At 43.8% G+C, this 15,430-nt stretch overlaps 1 protein-coding gene across 3 annotated transcripts; it reads left to right on the top strand.

Annotated features, from left to right (window-relative positions):
• Nucleotides 1-220: 220 nt before the first annotated feature.
• Nucleotides 221-13,947, top strand: LOC124142500 (caffeoyl-CoA O-methyltransferase-like). Of its 3 annotated transcripts, none has more exons than XM_046511012.2 (6): nt 221-389; nt 8,582-8,900; nt 9,177-9,386; nt 11,392-11,492; nt 12,535-12,678; nt 13,790-13,947. In XM_046511012.2, the coding sequence occupies exons 2-6, from the start codon at nt 8,591-8,593 to the stop codon at nt 13,841-13,843; spliced, it is 819 nt and encodes a 272-aa protein (XP_046366968.2). In that variant the 5' UTR covers nt 221-389; nt 8,582-8,590; the 3' UTR covers nt 13,844-13,947. The 3 variants fall into 3 exon arrangements, with proteins under 3 accessions (XP_046366968.2, XP_046366967.2, XP_046366969.2); XM_046511011.2 differs by having other exon boundaries at nt 221-443; XM_046511013.2 differs by lacking the exon at nt 221-389 and adding an exon at nt 3,949-3,967.
• The last annotated feature ends 1,483 nt before the right edge of the window (nt 13,948-15,430 follow it).

Here is a 15,430-nt window from a genome sequence, read left to right as displayed (position 1 = left end):
TGGCAAGTCTAGATTACTGCAGTATCTGAAAACGAAGAGAGTCTCTGGGCTCCTTTTTATTATATTTTTATGAAGATAATTTAACAACTGTTCTTTTCTGTAAGATATGTTCATTTCAGGGTCTTGATGTTAGCCTAAGGGCCCATGTAGATGGGCGCATGGGAAGCTCGCTGGGCATGCTGTCAGGAGTTATCTCCCTGTTCACTACATCTTCCTTTATCTGACACAGACGCACGAGTCTCGCCGCACTGGCACGCGCGTTCAGTAACATCACCTAACAGGCCAGCGAGCTGAATAAATAACATCAACATTCCTTCTTTGATTGTCTCCAGAGACCGGCACCACAGCTCTGAAGGATCGTCGCAACTCTTTCGGGTCAGGGTTCAGAGGTCAGTAACCTGGTCAGTTGACAACGGGGACCAGAGAGCGGCTGATTTCACCAAGTGAGAGTTAATTGTTTGTTTCTCATTTCCTTAGACGTGATGTCCGCTCTCCCATGGTACACAACCGTCGGTTGGTTGTTGACAGTCGGCTTTGTATCCCACACGACAATATTGGGTTATGTAAACCCAGATGATCATGATAATGAGAGGTGTCACGTGAATATGGCGTGTTGTCTGAAGCAGTCGTAAAATAACATCGCATTGACGCGTTTTGGTTGTTGCACTGTTGTGCCAGATTCCCTGTTAGTCAAGCAGATCTCATTCTGACAACTTTATCCCCGTTTCTATGGTGGCCGAGAGGGGATATCGCTTTCTCGCTCTATCGCTTTCACGCTCTATCGCTTTCTCGCTCTATCGCTTTCTCGCATTATCGCTTTCTCGCTTTCCCGCTTTATCGCTCTATCGCTTTCTCGCTTTCTCGCGGTTAAGCAATATCCCCTCTTGACCACTACAGGGGCCGCATATGATATCTGCTGCAATTGGGAGGTAATGTTGAACTTTTCTCACTATTCACTTAAAACATAATTTAACTGTACAGACGTAGGTGATTTTAAAACAATCCACCGATTTTTGCGTAAAATGTAATTGATTGATTTATGGCCCTTTTCAGTTGTATGTGACCATCACGCCGAAAGCGCGTGGCAGATCATGGCAATACGCTCTAAATAAATCAGGTTAAAATCTAAATATATACTTTTCAAAAGAACTTAAGAAGACTATGGTTAATTAGTCATGGCTGATTGTTTTGCAAAAATACAATCTTATAATTGTGGGTGTTCTATAACTTGTTTTCGGTAGCATATGATGTTACAGTGTGTCATAAGATTGTCCGTAAATGTTCTTTTTGACATTTGATGTATGTTTAACTCGAATTGTGTTTCTTGTCTTGTGCAAATCTACAAATTTATGTACTTGCATAAAGTAATTTGATAAACACCGCTGTGTGTGTGTGTGAGTGAGTGGGTGAGTGAGAATGGTTTCACGTCGCTTTTAACAATAATCCAGTAATATCACGGGTAATACCTGAAATGGGCTTCACACATTGTACCCATGTGGGGAATCGAACTGGGTCTTCGGCTTGACGATCGAACGCTTTAACCACTAGGCTACCCCACTGCCCCCATCGCTGTGGCGTTACCACAGTTGATATATGTACTAGTGTAAACTACACATATGGAGAGACATAATTAGTGTGGCCACATAGTTAAGGTTGATAACAATATGAAATGCATTACTATAATTATCTATAACATATATTAAATCAGCTATCATTATAATATGCTATGTATATCTTAAGTATAGTTTTGTCAAAATTATGTATGTGTGTGTGTTTGTGTGTGTGTGTGTGTGTGTGTGTGTGTGTGTGTGTGTGTGTGTGTGTGTGTGTCCGACTCATTGTCTGTGTAAAAAGGTAGTAGATAACAACATAACTCACATCAGAACGCACAAAGGTTAACCATACAGTTTAAATGATATAGAGAATTGCTACATAATAGGTATATTCCTGCCTGAGCCTATACTATAATTGGATATCTAGTCTCTCCTGGCGGGAAAGTTAAACTTTATTTTACGAGCACTTTAGCATTAAATTTAATTCCCGAAGACAGTTTAATCGAAAGTCATTATAAGAAACGAGTTGTTTTTAAAAAATATTTGCAACGCATTTCATTTCTATTGTCCAAGGAATGGGGTTACGGGTTAATGACGCTCTCGAAAGTCGTATGTGACTTAAGGTAGAGACATTTATCTAATTCATCTGTATTTTGTAAGGGAAACATAACTGTGTACATGTATAACTTTTTGTTGTATTATGAACAAAATGAAAATATGAACAGTGACTATCTGTATTCGGTGAATCTTGCTTATTTATTACACTACAAGAAAATATACAAGCTAAACGAGAAAAAAATTACGTGTGTATTTTGTAACATATTAATCTACTACAAGATGTTTAAAAAATCTAATCATAAGAGGCAAAATAGCGGTGAGAATTACAGGATCACTAAATATCAGCAAAAACCGTTAAAATGTACGGCATTATGGGAAATATCGCTTTCTCGCTCTATCGCTTTCTCGCTCTATCGCTTCCTCTAATGACTAACCATAGTCATATGAAGGAATCGGGTGTTCTTTAACTTCTTTTGAATAGTATGTACTGTAAATCTTGAAATTAACGTTCGAGTTAATTATAAATGCAAAAAAATTAGCGTAAACTTAATAACCGTATTCGACGTAATAAGCGCCCAGGGCGCTCTCAAAATTAGAATATTATTTTGGTGAACAAAACGTTGAGTTGAAAGATAAATTTTGTGGTTTATGCTGACAGCCTGAAATGTTTATGTACGACAGATATATTTTTCCCGAATTTGATTGCCCATAATTAAGTGTGCATATAACGAGTGCGTATTATACGCGAATAAATAAGTCTTGTGTACATTAATCAATCGGAAGGGGTGCTAATTGGGATTGTTCACTAGCCAATAATATATTAGCAAATATCGCCGTGGGCGTGTATTATAGCGGGGCGCTTATTACGTCGAATACGGTAATTATACTTTGCATTTATGTCTCAGAAATGACTGTTGATAAGACGGCCTCACTGAACACGTTGAATAGCGGAAATACCAACTTGAATATAAAACCAATCAACTATCTATTTCCACATTACGGTTACTGAGAACGATATGTCATCCAAAACTAGAAATTACATAATGGACATCCGGTAGTATTACCATTGCTTGGGTGAGGACTTCCACTTTGATGACATCTACTCCGCAAACAGAATAAACATTGATATACCCCCGTAAGCGTTGTTTTTAGGAAAACACTATTGCTTTTTAGGAAGGAAGTACTATTGAGCGGTGTGATTTGCTATTTGTTTTGATAACTTGGCCCAGGGGCGGGGGATCCAATAGCTAAACAGGGCCATAAATCAATCAAATTTTTTTTTACGCAGAAAAACGTGGATTGTTATAAAAGCACATATGTCTGTACTGTTAAATCATATTTAAGTAGATAGTGAGAAAGTTTCAACATTCCGTCCATATGTATAATTTGAAATGCGTCTGGAAAAATCTCAGCTCTCTTTTATTACACACACACACACACACACACACACACACACACACACACACACACACACACACACTGAGGACAATTCATTAATGTTGTTTTACGTATATACTTTTTATCGTAAAGAAACACATAACGTAAGGGACCCATATCGTGGCCAAGAGGGAATATTGCTATACCGCGAGAAAGCGAGAAAGCGAGAAAGCGATAGAGCGAGAAAGCGAGAAAGCGAGAAAGCGATGTCCCCTCTCGGCCCCCATGCGTTTCCCCACACAACACTATTTCTTTTGTTACTGAGCGTCTTTGTACGCGGTATCTCTCAAAGTAGCAGAATTTATTACACAGTGTAAATTGGATGTAGGCTTTTTTGACATGTTGAAACAAGCACGGATTTCCGAGCAAAAGGTTTGTTTTCACATCCGTGACACAGATTCCGTCAAGGCCATCTGCATGTGAGTCATAGCCTGTCACTATTTCATTCTAAAGTCCACTTGGAAATAATTCCGGAGATTAGCATGTTTAAAGATTTGCGGGTGTTACACAGTATTTGATGCTAGAAAATTCTTTTTGGAACCGACAGTGTAAGCTGTGGGGTGTCAAATGTTACGTTTCCACATTCATCTAAAGAAAGTTGATATTTAGAAATGTGTTGGGTCAAATCAAGCATGAGAAGGAGACGTAAGAACAAAATTCGAACTGATGTAACCCTCTTTTTCAATGGGGAGCACGGTTGGGACGGATGTCAGAGTCGTCCAAGGCGCCGCGCTTTGCGGTGCAGAGTTGTGTCCCTTGGGCATGTCATTAACCTATGATCGGGTTTTGAATCCCATTTCGCCCCGATTATGTTTCTAGGTTTGTCAGTACCATACCTGTACTCGTGGGTTTCACCGAAGTGGTAAAGGTCTGAGACAAACAAACAAACAAACCTGCAGGTATTGACATAGCTACATTATGTTTACATCTATTACATAAATGAGGGACGGTGGGGCAGCCTAGTGGTTAAAACGTTCGTTCGTCACTCCGAAGGCCCGGGTTCGATTCCTCAGTTTTCTGGTGTCCCCTGCCGTGACAATGTTGGAATATTGCTAAAAACGGCCTGCAACCCACCCACTCACTCACTCGTCCTCTTGAACAAACGACATGTTTCCTCATGGTAATTCTATCCTATCGGTTGCCACATTGCTCTCTAGATTATCGTGTTTTATTACTGTAAGGATAACGCTATTTTTCAGGGCATTATCATTTGCAGAAGCCCGAGGTCTTCCATTTATCTGCTAACATGGATGGATTTTTTTTATCAAATAAAAAGAAACAACAATATCGGGTTTGAAACATTTACTGTTATCAACACGAATGTCACTGATCCACTTTTACAAATATGGAAACGTCAAAGAACAAACCAGATGACGTCACTATGGAACGTCACGTCACCTATCCTATCCTATGACGTCATCTAACAACGGGCGGGGGGCACGGGCGGCCCAGTCGTCTAAGGCGCCGCGATTCGCTGTGCAGAGTTGCGTCCCTTGGGCACGCCAGAAACCTATGATTGTCGGTTCGAATCCCGGTTCGACCCGATTATGTTTCTAGGTTTGTCAGCACCATACCCGTGCTCGTGGGTTTCACCGAAATGGTAAACGTCTGAGACCTACATTACTTCGGGCTTTCCGACCACAGCTGACACGCCGCGATATAACTGGAATACTGTTAAAAGCGGCGTTAAACCCAACTCACTCACTCACTCTAACAACGGGCGCGATAATGGCCCGTCGTCAAGCAATATGAGGGCATTATCAAGTTACAGTGGCCCGCTCATTTCTGATAACATCCGGGCGGTTTAATGATAATTCTATCCATTTTAGCTGTAATAATATTATATTACACAATAATATATTCATCTGCTAATTCAAGCTGCTGCATCATATTATTAAACTCGCCTTTTACTAGCATATAATTGTAGTTGCCTCAGTGATGACGTTTGTAGAAGCAGTATAATGGAATATAGTCTAGTGGTTAGTGGTATACAGTTATCCATTAAATTCAAAGCGGGAGAAACTGCTCAGTGTAATAGTTTATATATGGTCGAATCCCGTTGTGTAAAACTTGAATGTGTCGAATTCTCGGTTGTCTCGTTGTATTTTACGTTGTGGTAACGTTGTATTTTACGTTGTGGTAACGTTGTATTTTACGTTGTGGGAACGTTGTATTTTTATGTTGTGGTAACGTTGTAGTTTTACGTTGTGGGAACGTATTTTTACGTTGTGGTAACGTTGTATTTATACGTTGTGGGAACGTATTTTTACGTTGTGGTAACGTTGTATTTTTACGTTGTGGGAACCTTGTATTTTTACGTTGTGGGAACCTTGTATTTTTACGTTGTGGTAACGTTGTATTTTACGTTGTGGCAACATATTTTTACGTTGTATTTACGTTATGATATTACGTGCATGCAACAAATTATCCTGTGGACTACCATAAACGTTGTCAACTGACATGGTGTTAGAAGGCTGACATACTGAAATAAGTCATGTCCATACGACACATATCGTGTGGACTCCCATTGACGCTGTGACAACGTAGTAAAACAACACATCATACTTACGTCACCAGGAACATTCGTTGCGGTAGGGTATAGTCTAGTGGTTAAAGCGTTCGCTCGTCACGCAAAAGACCCGGGTTCGATTCCCCACATTGATACAATGTGTTAAGCCGATGTGTGGTGTCTCTCGCTGTTTGCTAGAATATTGCCTAAATCGGCGTAAAACCTTACTCACTCAGAATGGGGATGTCTATCTTGCGGAATGTATCTGGAAATAACTGATCTAATTCGTGAGTTGGACATCGACTTTTAAGCGCAAGTAACCTGTGACATCCCGTGTTTCTGTCAACGTGCTCAGAAAACGCTTGCATTACACCGATGTGAATACAATACTGCTCATTGTCGGTGTAGCAGGAGTAAATGTGCTCTGCAAAAATGGTCTTTTATACATCGTTGATCAGTATGGTAAATTTACTTATAATTTGAAATCATTTGCGACCGAACAAGGTTATTGGTTTTTTCTAACTAGTTAACAAACATAACAAGCAAAGCGGAAATTAACGTTAATATTTATTCTTCGATGCATGTGGTCTGTTCGACTGTTGCCGCATGTATCTGAAAAGAAACGCAAAGAGTGAGTGAGTGAGTGAATATGGTTTTACGCCGCTTTTAGCAATATTCCAGCAATATCACGGCGGGGGACACCAGAAATGGGCTTCACACGTTGTACCCATGTCGGGAATCGAACCCGGGTCTTCGGCGTGACGAGCGAACGCTTTAACCACTAGGCTACCCGACCGCCCCAGAAACGCAAAGACTTTCATCATGGAGTACAAACATAACGAACGGCACAGATCACGTAATGCATTGATCATAACACAATTTATCATTGTAGCGTTTGGTAAATGCGCCTTCTAAATACTTAATCTTTACTTTTCCATAAATGACCTTCCCGAAGTATTGGGCTATGCCATAAGTGATATTAACTACTAAATAGTGACTCACGTATTTAACATGAGCTAAAGGCATATGATATAAAGCCTCCTTGACTGTAGACTGTGCTTGGCATATTAACCGACGCTTTATATACATGGACGTGGCTTAAAGCTATACCTACCGAAGATTCAGATTCACCCAATGTTTGTTTGTTGTTTAACGCCGCACGTAGCAGTATTCCAGCTATATGACGGCGGTCTGTAGATAATCGAGTCTGGACCAGACAATCCAGTGATTGGTATCATGAGAATCGATCCACGCATTTTGGATACAATGACATGCTTCAACCAAGTCAGCGAGTCTGACCACCCGATCCCGTTAGTCACCTCTTACGACAAGCATAGTCGCCTCTTAAGGCAAGCATGGGTTGCTGAAGACCTATTCTACCCCGGATCTTCACGGGTCCGTCCGTGGAGGAGGGAGATGGTAGCATATGTACTGACAAATAAGGGTCAACAAAAGTAGGCACCATATAGGAATTTTAGCGTCTACAGCACAGTGGGGAAAAGGTACACACCATGCATTCACACACATGGAAGACGGGAGCGATTGATATGAGACTGTTTCGTACATTACACATGCGATTACCGTTCTATGCAAGTGGGAAAAGTTACTGTATGACCTAAATAAATTTAAACAGATTCTTATACCACACCTTTTTCATTAATAACTGTAGTTATATCATCAGATAATATAATTATGTTACTGATAACAAAACTTCACCATTTAACACGCCATTTTGTTTCATGCACCCTGAGGTATTGCACGAGAATGATAACAATTTATCGATAAAAAACAATTACATAGAGTAAGCAAAATCAAGAGACGCACAGCAGCTTTCACTCAGACCTCTTGGTAATATTGTTTAAATGGCATGATGAAATTGTAAAGTAGTTTTACTCACCACAAAATCGCTGCTGTGTCGATCGCGAGCATTCGTGACCAACTCGTGTTATTCCGTGAGGTTACGGAAAGGGGCGAGTGGTGACGAATGGATCGCGAGTACTCTCCCTTACGAACAGCAACGGTTTCTCTCAAGCCCGCGCAAAAAAACAACGCGCCCAAATGTTTGACTATAACTGCGTGTGACACCTTCTGTACACAGCTACTAACAAATGGTGTGGAGTATATCTTACTCATGTCAGCTTTATTAGACATATATGTACATGAAATTAAAGTTCAGAGATGATATAAGTTGTTTCCTATGTGTAATTACAACGTTGTGGGATGTCAGATGCACAACGTTTTCTCAACGTAAACGTGCAACGTTTTTATTACGTTTTGAAATAACGTTCCACAGCAACGTAATAATAGCATTGTTGAAACTAATATCACAACGTTACCAGTCCACAACCTTATCACAACGTTGTGACAACGTCGTGTGTTAGCTGGGATATATATAACCAAACTGGATATAGACTCCGTGGTTTAATTTAAGAGCGGTTCGTGTATATTACACTGGGAACTGACTTTGTATCGAGGATCGACTGTTCTTCCCGTTTAAACACTATAGCTTCACTTCTTAATGCAGGTTTGAATAATGACCTCACAAAGCTCTCTGAAACTCATCAACAAGGTCCGGACCTTGGACCCGGCGAGTAAGTTGCTGGAACAGCTATATACCAGGGCAGATAACCCCGACACGCCCCCAGATGTGAGGGCAACGATAGGAAGAGCGCTGGAACTGATAGACACCCGTGAAGAATACAGTCGAGAGATGACGTATGCCGATTCGCCAGGTGCCCGGATGATCTGCGAGAAGACCTACGCCATGCCATGGCAGCAGCTGTACAAAGAGGGCAAGGTGGGAGCAGAGTTCAGTGCCCTTTGGCTGAGCGGCACCGGAGAAGGTATATCAATGTCAATCAAAGAGTTTTCTTTTTTTCTTTCAAGCTTCAGTCAGCAATGCAACCGGTACATCATGGCGGCCTGTAATTGATAGGGAGGTTAGATCAGGCGTTGGCCGCTATTCAGCTAAGGGGACAGAGCGGTAGCCTTGTGGTTAAAGCGTTCTTAAAAGCTTTAAGACGCCCGCACGCACGCCCGCACGTACGCACGCACGCACACACGCACACAGAGACTGCTACCTCTACTCACCTCTCACAGCTCATCGGTTTCTTTTAAAGGTCAGATTCTTCAGTTCTTGATCCGAATGCAAAAAGCTAAAAGAGCTCTGGAGATCGGGATGTTTACAGGATATGTTGCAATGGCGATGGCGGAGGCACTTCCGGAAGATGGTGCTGTTGTCACGTGCGAGTTCGAACCATATTTAGTTGAGATTGCCAGGAAGTGGTTCGATGAGACGCCATCCGGGAAGAGAATAGACATTCGTCAAGGTAAGCATGAAGTCCTTATGGTCGTCGTTTCCACCCGGGTGTATTTGTCCTGTATTTAATATCGCACTATGCATCATCAGGACTGAATACTTTAATTGTCTCACTCAATATGATAAATGCACGCAGAAAACATTGTCATGATCGTGTCAGCCCTGCATTGCAGTGTAACGTGAGAAGGAGGAATTTGAAAAAAACCCATGAAGATGTGAATTTGTTTCTGGATAACAACTTCTTTATTCTTTGTATTGTACATTGATCCTACCTAGTGTAAACATATCAACATGTATATATGCTACTCAAAGACAGGACTTTGAGTGAGTAAGCTGTGTTTAACGCCGCTTTTAACAGTATTCCACTTATATCACGGCGTGTCAGCTTAATGTGGGAGGAAAGCCCGAAGTGATGCAGGTCGTAGATGTTTACCACTTCGGTGAAACCCAAGAGCACGGGTATGATGCTGACAAACCTAGAAACATAATCGGGGCGAACCGTGATTCGAAGCCACAATCATAGGTTTCTTGTGTGCCCAAGGGACGCAACTCTGCATAGCGAATTGCGGCGCTTTAGACGACTAGGCCACCCGTGCCCCAACCTTTTTTTGATATTACCATTATAATTTTATAATCTCATGACAGGCAATACATAATAATAGCAGTAGGCCAGATTAGGTCGAGGAACTCACTCCGTCAGACTGCTAATGATCTCAAGAAATGAATTGTTGTTTTCAAGCTTATGGATTCTGCCAAGGCAAATCGGTGAAAAAGATCTCAGTTATGGATACTTTTAGCGTTATGGGATAGATTCAATCTTCATCGTGCATAAACGTTAAGTGAAGGGCTATCACCGACGTGGGAGCAAGTGATCGAACGTTCTGTAACTTGATGAAAAGTGCAGGATTAGTAGTGAGTAAGTGAGTACAGTTTTACGCCGCTTTTAGCAATATTCCAGCAATATCACGGCGAGGACACCAGAAATGGGCTCCACACATTGTACCCATGGAGGGAATCGAACCCGGGTCTTCGGCGTGACGAGCGAACGCTTTAACCACTAGGCTTCCCGACCGTCCAGCAGGATTAGTAAGTCAAGATGCCTTCGTATTACAAACGTTATAAATGGAGTGGGTGTGCATCATAACGTGTCAGATGTCTTATTGCGTCACATAATATTCAGTGACGAAACGAGGTTCTTTCTCAAGGGGGCGGGGTAGCCTCGTGGTTAAAGCGTTCGCTCGTCACGCCGATGATCCGGGTTTGATTCCCCACATAGGTACTATGTGTGAAGCTGATGGCGTCCCCCGCCGTGATATTGCTGGAATATTGCTAAAAGCGGCGTAAAACCATACTGACTCACCCCTTCTCAAGCATGCTGATCTATCGTGTTTGGAGCAATGCTCATCATCTCTACCGGCTTGGTAGGACAGCACGGCCTGTGTGGTTGTAGTTTAATGACTGGGGCTGGCATCACCTTCAGCTACAGGACAGACATCAACATCTTGATGATCGACTCACATGGGGTCGTTATCATGATGACGTTATGAGGGATCACGGGTGCCCCAGTCGTCTGAGGCACCGCAGTTCGCTGTGCAGAGTTGCCACCCGTCAGGAACGTATGATTGTGAACTATGTGTCCATGTTTGTCAGCACCATATCCGTGCTCGTGGGTTTCACCAAGCTGTTAAGCATCTAAGACCTGCCTCACTCCTACATTAATCTGACTCGCTGTTTTAGAACTGAAATGCTGTTAACTACAAATTAACCCTTCACCATTTAACGAGTGAGTGAGTGAGATTGGTTTACCCCTCTTTTAGCAATATTCCAGCAATATCACGGCGGGGGACACCAGAAATGGGCTTCATACATTGTACCCATGTCGGGATTCGAACCCGGGTCTTTTGCGTGACGAGCGAACGCTTTAACCACTAGGCTACCCGACCGCCCCATTTAACGATAGCAGTGATAATAAACACGTCCCTATCTCTGGTACCTATGCTCCTCATCCTCTGTAGGTCCAGCGCTAGACTCCCTGGACCAGCTGGCCGCGGAGGGTCAGACATTCGACGTCGTGTACCTGGACGCTGACAAGCCCAACTACACAGCGTACTTCAAGGTAGGATCTCGTACCTGGGTTTCCTGGTCACACTTACGTCCACTGCAGTGCTGCTCGTAAGAGGCGACTAAATGTATCGGGTGGTCAGGCTCGGTGACGTGGTTGATGCATGTCATCGTACCCCGACGGCGTGGATCGTTGCTTAAAAATATCGATGACTGGATTGTCTGGATTCCATTATTTACAGGCCCCGTCATTTAGCTGGAGTAGTGCTGAGTGTGGCGGTAAACAACAAAGAAGTATAGGAGAAACCATTCTACGATGGATTACCAGCGATTGTTAACCCTGACATGAGGTGACATACCGAGGGGGCCGTAGGCCGTAGCTAACATAGACGAGCAGACCATTTGTGACTAAACTGGGCATTGTAGCGAAGCCGTACGTGTGTACAAGCGTGGAAGTGAAGATCAGAAAGCGGTTGTTTCCGAAATTCTGTCGAAGGCCAGTAAAACGGAGCCAGCGCCCTCCTAGGCATCATCAACAACTGTTTCTTCTGGTGTTGACTGGGTGAACCCACCACAGCAGACCTAAAACCTGGAATCCCTCTGACATTCAACTTCCTTTGAAGTGAAATAAATCTCTTGTTGTAGTTTTTGTTCTATCAAGGGTTTACAATGATCTTAAGCCCTCCTACGAGGTGTTACCACCATTTTAAGAACTCCATATCGAGGTACACAAATAGCCAGAAGGTTAATAAGAATAGAAGGACTTTGGTCCCGTTCCACAAAGCGATCTCAGCGGACTAACTATCGTAGGCCTATGAAAGTATGTCAATAACGACCATCTTTGCGGTGAGATCGCTTTGTGGAACAGGGCCCTGAATCTCAGTCGTGTAGCATCTTCATACCTGGATCTTAGGTGTGTAACGTACTTCGAAGTGAGATCCCATACCTGTATCTCTGTTGTGTAGCTATCCCCGATGAAGTTATGTAGGAATATTGCCAAGTGCGGCGTACAAAGGCGTTTACCCACTCACTCATTCGGTACTGCAGTCCGTTCCTGCCCCGGAACTCACGGGACTCTTGCACTTGTCACCTTGCAGAAGCTGCTGGACCTTGATCTTCTGGCTGCGGGTGGAACGTTGATGGCGGACAACAGCTTGTACTATGGCTACCCGTACACCCAGCCCGGCTCCACGGTGGATTTGTTCAACAAGGCGGTGATGGAAGACTCCCGGGTGGAGCAGGTGGGAAGGAGGTGTGCGTGTGTGCGTGCGTGCGTGTGTGGGGTGGGGTAGGGGGTGGGGGTGGGTCATGGCGGGGGGCTTCTGATGGTTGTGGCAACTGGTGGGGTTGAAGTTGGTGTAATTGGATATAGTGGTGGGGACTCTTGGGGGTAGTGGAAGTTGGGGTGCGAGTTGTTGGGGGTAGGAGAAGGTTTTGGTGCGAGCCGTTTGGGGTAGAAGTAGGTTGGTTTTTGGAGCTCTTGGGGGTAGGAGTAGCTACAGGTTGGTGTGCGAGCTGTTTGGGATAGGAGTAGGTTGTTGTGTGAACTGTTTGGGATAGGAGTAGCTATAGGTTGTTATGTGAACTGTTTGGGATAGGAGTAGCTATAGGTTGTTATGTGAACTGTTTGGGATAGGAGTAGCTATAGGTTGTTATGTGAACTGTTTGGGATAGGAGTAGGTTGTTGTGTGAACTGTTTGGGATAGGAGTAGCTATAGGTTGTTATGTGAACTGTTTGGGATAGGAGTAGCTATAGGTTGTTATGTGAACTGTTTGGGATAGGAGTAGCTATAGGTTGTTATGTGAACTGTTTGGGATAGGAGTAGGTTGTTGTGTGAACTGTTTGGGATAGGAGTAGCTATAGGTTGTTATGTGAACTGTTTTGAATAGGAGTAGGTTGTTGTGCGAGCTGTTGCGTGTAGGAGTAGCTATATGATGGTGTGCGAGCTGTTGGGGTAGTGGTAGGTCGGTGTGCGAGCTGATACGGATGATAGTAGTGAGTGAGTGAGTGAGTGAGTATGGTTTTACGCCGCTTTTAGCAATATTCTAGCAATATCACGGCGGGGGAAACCAGAAATGGGCTTCACACATTGTTCCTATTTCGGGAATCGAACCGGGTCTTCGGCTTGACGATCGAACGCTTTAACCACACACGCGCGCGTGTGTGCGTGTGTGCGTGCGTGCGTGCGTGCGTGTGTATGTGTGTGAATTTTCACATACTTTTATGTCTGTGTATATCGCTGCATGACCAACAGCATGCCTTTTGCATACGATTGCGGTTGTATATCATTTCATGATTCCTTTTTCAACCTGTGTAAGACTTCTGCATGACATATTCCCTGTTTTTTCCAGATTGTGTTGCCTCTTTTCGACGGTGTATCCTTGATCAGGAGGAAGGGGGAATAACTTATGTGCAAAGTGAAGATAACTCTGCCTGCTGATATATAGTCGCCTTATATGCAAGAGTCTTCATTGTAATGAAAATGTGGTAAATAAAAGTATAAATACCATATTTACTGTTTCATGGGGAGTTGCTTCCCTTAGACGTGCCAGAAACCTGTGATCGTTGATTGGAATATCTTTTCACGTTGCTTTGGTTGTAGGTTTGTCAGAACCATGCCCCTTTTTCGTTGATTTCTGTAAACGTGGTAAACGTCTCAGACCTGCATCACTTCGGCCTGTTCTCCCACATCAAGCTGACACATTGTGATGTAACTGGAATACTTTTCGAAGCGGCACTAAACTCAACTCGCTAGGTCAATGATAATTGTGTGGCTTCGAAGACGTCCCACAGGTTCCATTCGACCCGCCAGCCTAACAGAATAGATGGTCAGTCTGTGTTTGACGAACAAGCTCAGCACATTCACTTCACCTTCTCACTGTGGGGTTTCCGGGTTAAAACAGGTCACCTGCAACCGATGCTGGTCAAAGGAAGGGGACACTTTGGGGATTCGTAAGAGCTCTTTGGACACTGTGGAGATTCCGGGTTAGAACATGTCCCCAGCAACTGATGCTGGTCGTAAGAGGAGACACTGTGGAGATTCCGGGTTAGAACATGTCCCCAGCAACTGATGCTGGTTGTAAGAGGTGACACTGTGGAGATTCCGGGTTAGAACATGTCCCCAGCAACCGATGCTGGTTGTAAGAGGTGATACTGTGGAGATTCCGGGTTAGAACATGTCCCCAGCAACTGATGCTGGTTGTAAGAGGTGACACTGTGGAGATTCCGGGTTAGAACATGTCCCCAGCAACCGATGCTGGTCGTAAGAGGTGTCACTGTGGAGATTCCGGGTTAGAACATGTCCCCAGCAACCGATGCTAGTTGTAAGAGGTGTCACTGTGGAGATTCCGGGTTAGAACATGTCCCCAGCAACCGATGCTGGTTGTAAGAGGTGATACTGTGGAGATTCCGGGTTAGAACATGTCCCCAGCAACTGATGCTGGTCGTAAGAGGAGACACTGTGGAGATTCCGGGTTAGAACATGTCCCCAGCAACTGATGCTGGTTGTAAGAGGTGACACTGTGGAGATTCCGGGTTAGAACATGTCCCCAGCAACCGATGCTGGTTGTAAGAGGTGACACTGTGGAGATTCCGGGTTAGAACATGTCCCCAGCAACCGATGCTAGTCGTAAGAGGAGACACTGTGGAGATTCCGGGTTAGAACATGTCCCCAGCAACTGATGCTGGTTGTAAGAGGAGACACTGTGGAGATTCCGGGTTAGAACATGTCCCCAGCAACCGATGCTGGTTGTAAGAGGTGATACTGTGGAGATTCCGGGTTAGAACATGTCCCCAGCAACCGATGCAGGTCGTAAGAGGTGATACTGTGGAGATTCCGGGTTAGAACATGTCCCCAGCAACCGATGCTGGTTGTAAGAGGAGACACTGTGGAGATTCCGGGTTAGAACATGTCCCCAGCAACTGATGCTGGTTGTAAGAGGTGACACTGTGGAGATTCCGGGTTAGAACATGTCCCCAGCAACCGATGCTGG

Source organism: Haliotis rufescens, unplaced genomic scaffold, assembly GCF_023055435.1.
Source record: "Haliotis rufescens isolate VD_foot unplaced genomic scaffold, xgHalRufe1.0.p SCAF_8, whole genome shotgun sequence".
NCBI lineage: Eukaryota > Metazoa > Mollusca > Gastropoda > Lepetellida > Haliotidae > Haliotis > Haliotis rufescens.
The sequence above is the reverse complement of the archived record's forward strand: the minus strand, read 5'-3'. Positions and strand labels throughout refer to the sequence as shown.

What these genes read in the sequence shown, in the direction of transcription:
- LOC124142500 (XM_046511012.2), top strand. Translation starts at nt 8,591, where the DNA reads ATGACCTCACAAAGCTCTCTGAAACTCATCAACAAGGTCCGGACCTTG. An exon ending in GCTGAGCGGCACCGGAGAAG is followed by an intron (nt 8,901 to 9,176) that starts GTATATCAATGT and finishes TTTCTTTTAAAG; the next exon opens with GTCAGATTCTTCAGTTCTTG. An exon ending in AAGACTCCCGGGTGGAGCAG is followed by an intron (nt 12,679 to 13,789) that starts GTGGGAAGGAGG and finishes TGTTTTTTCCAG; the next exon opens with ATTGTGTTGCCTCTTTTCGA.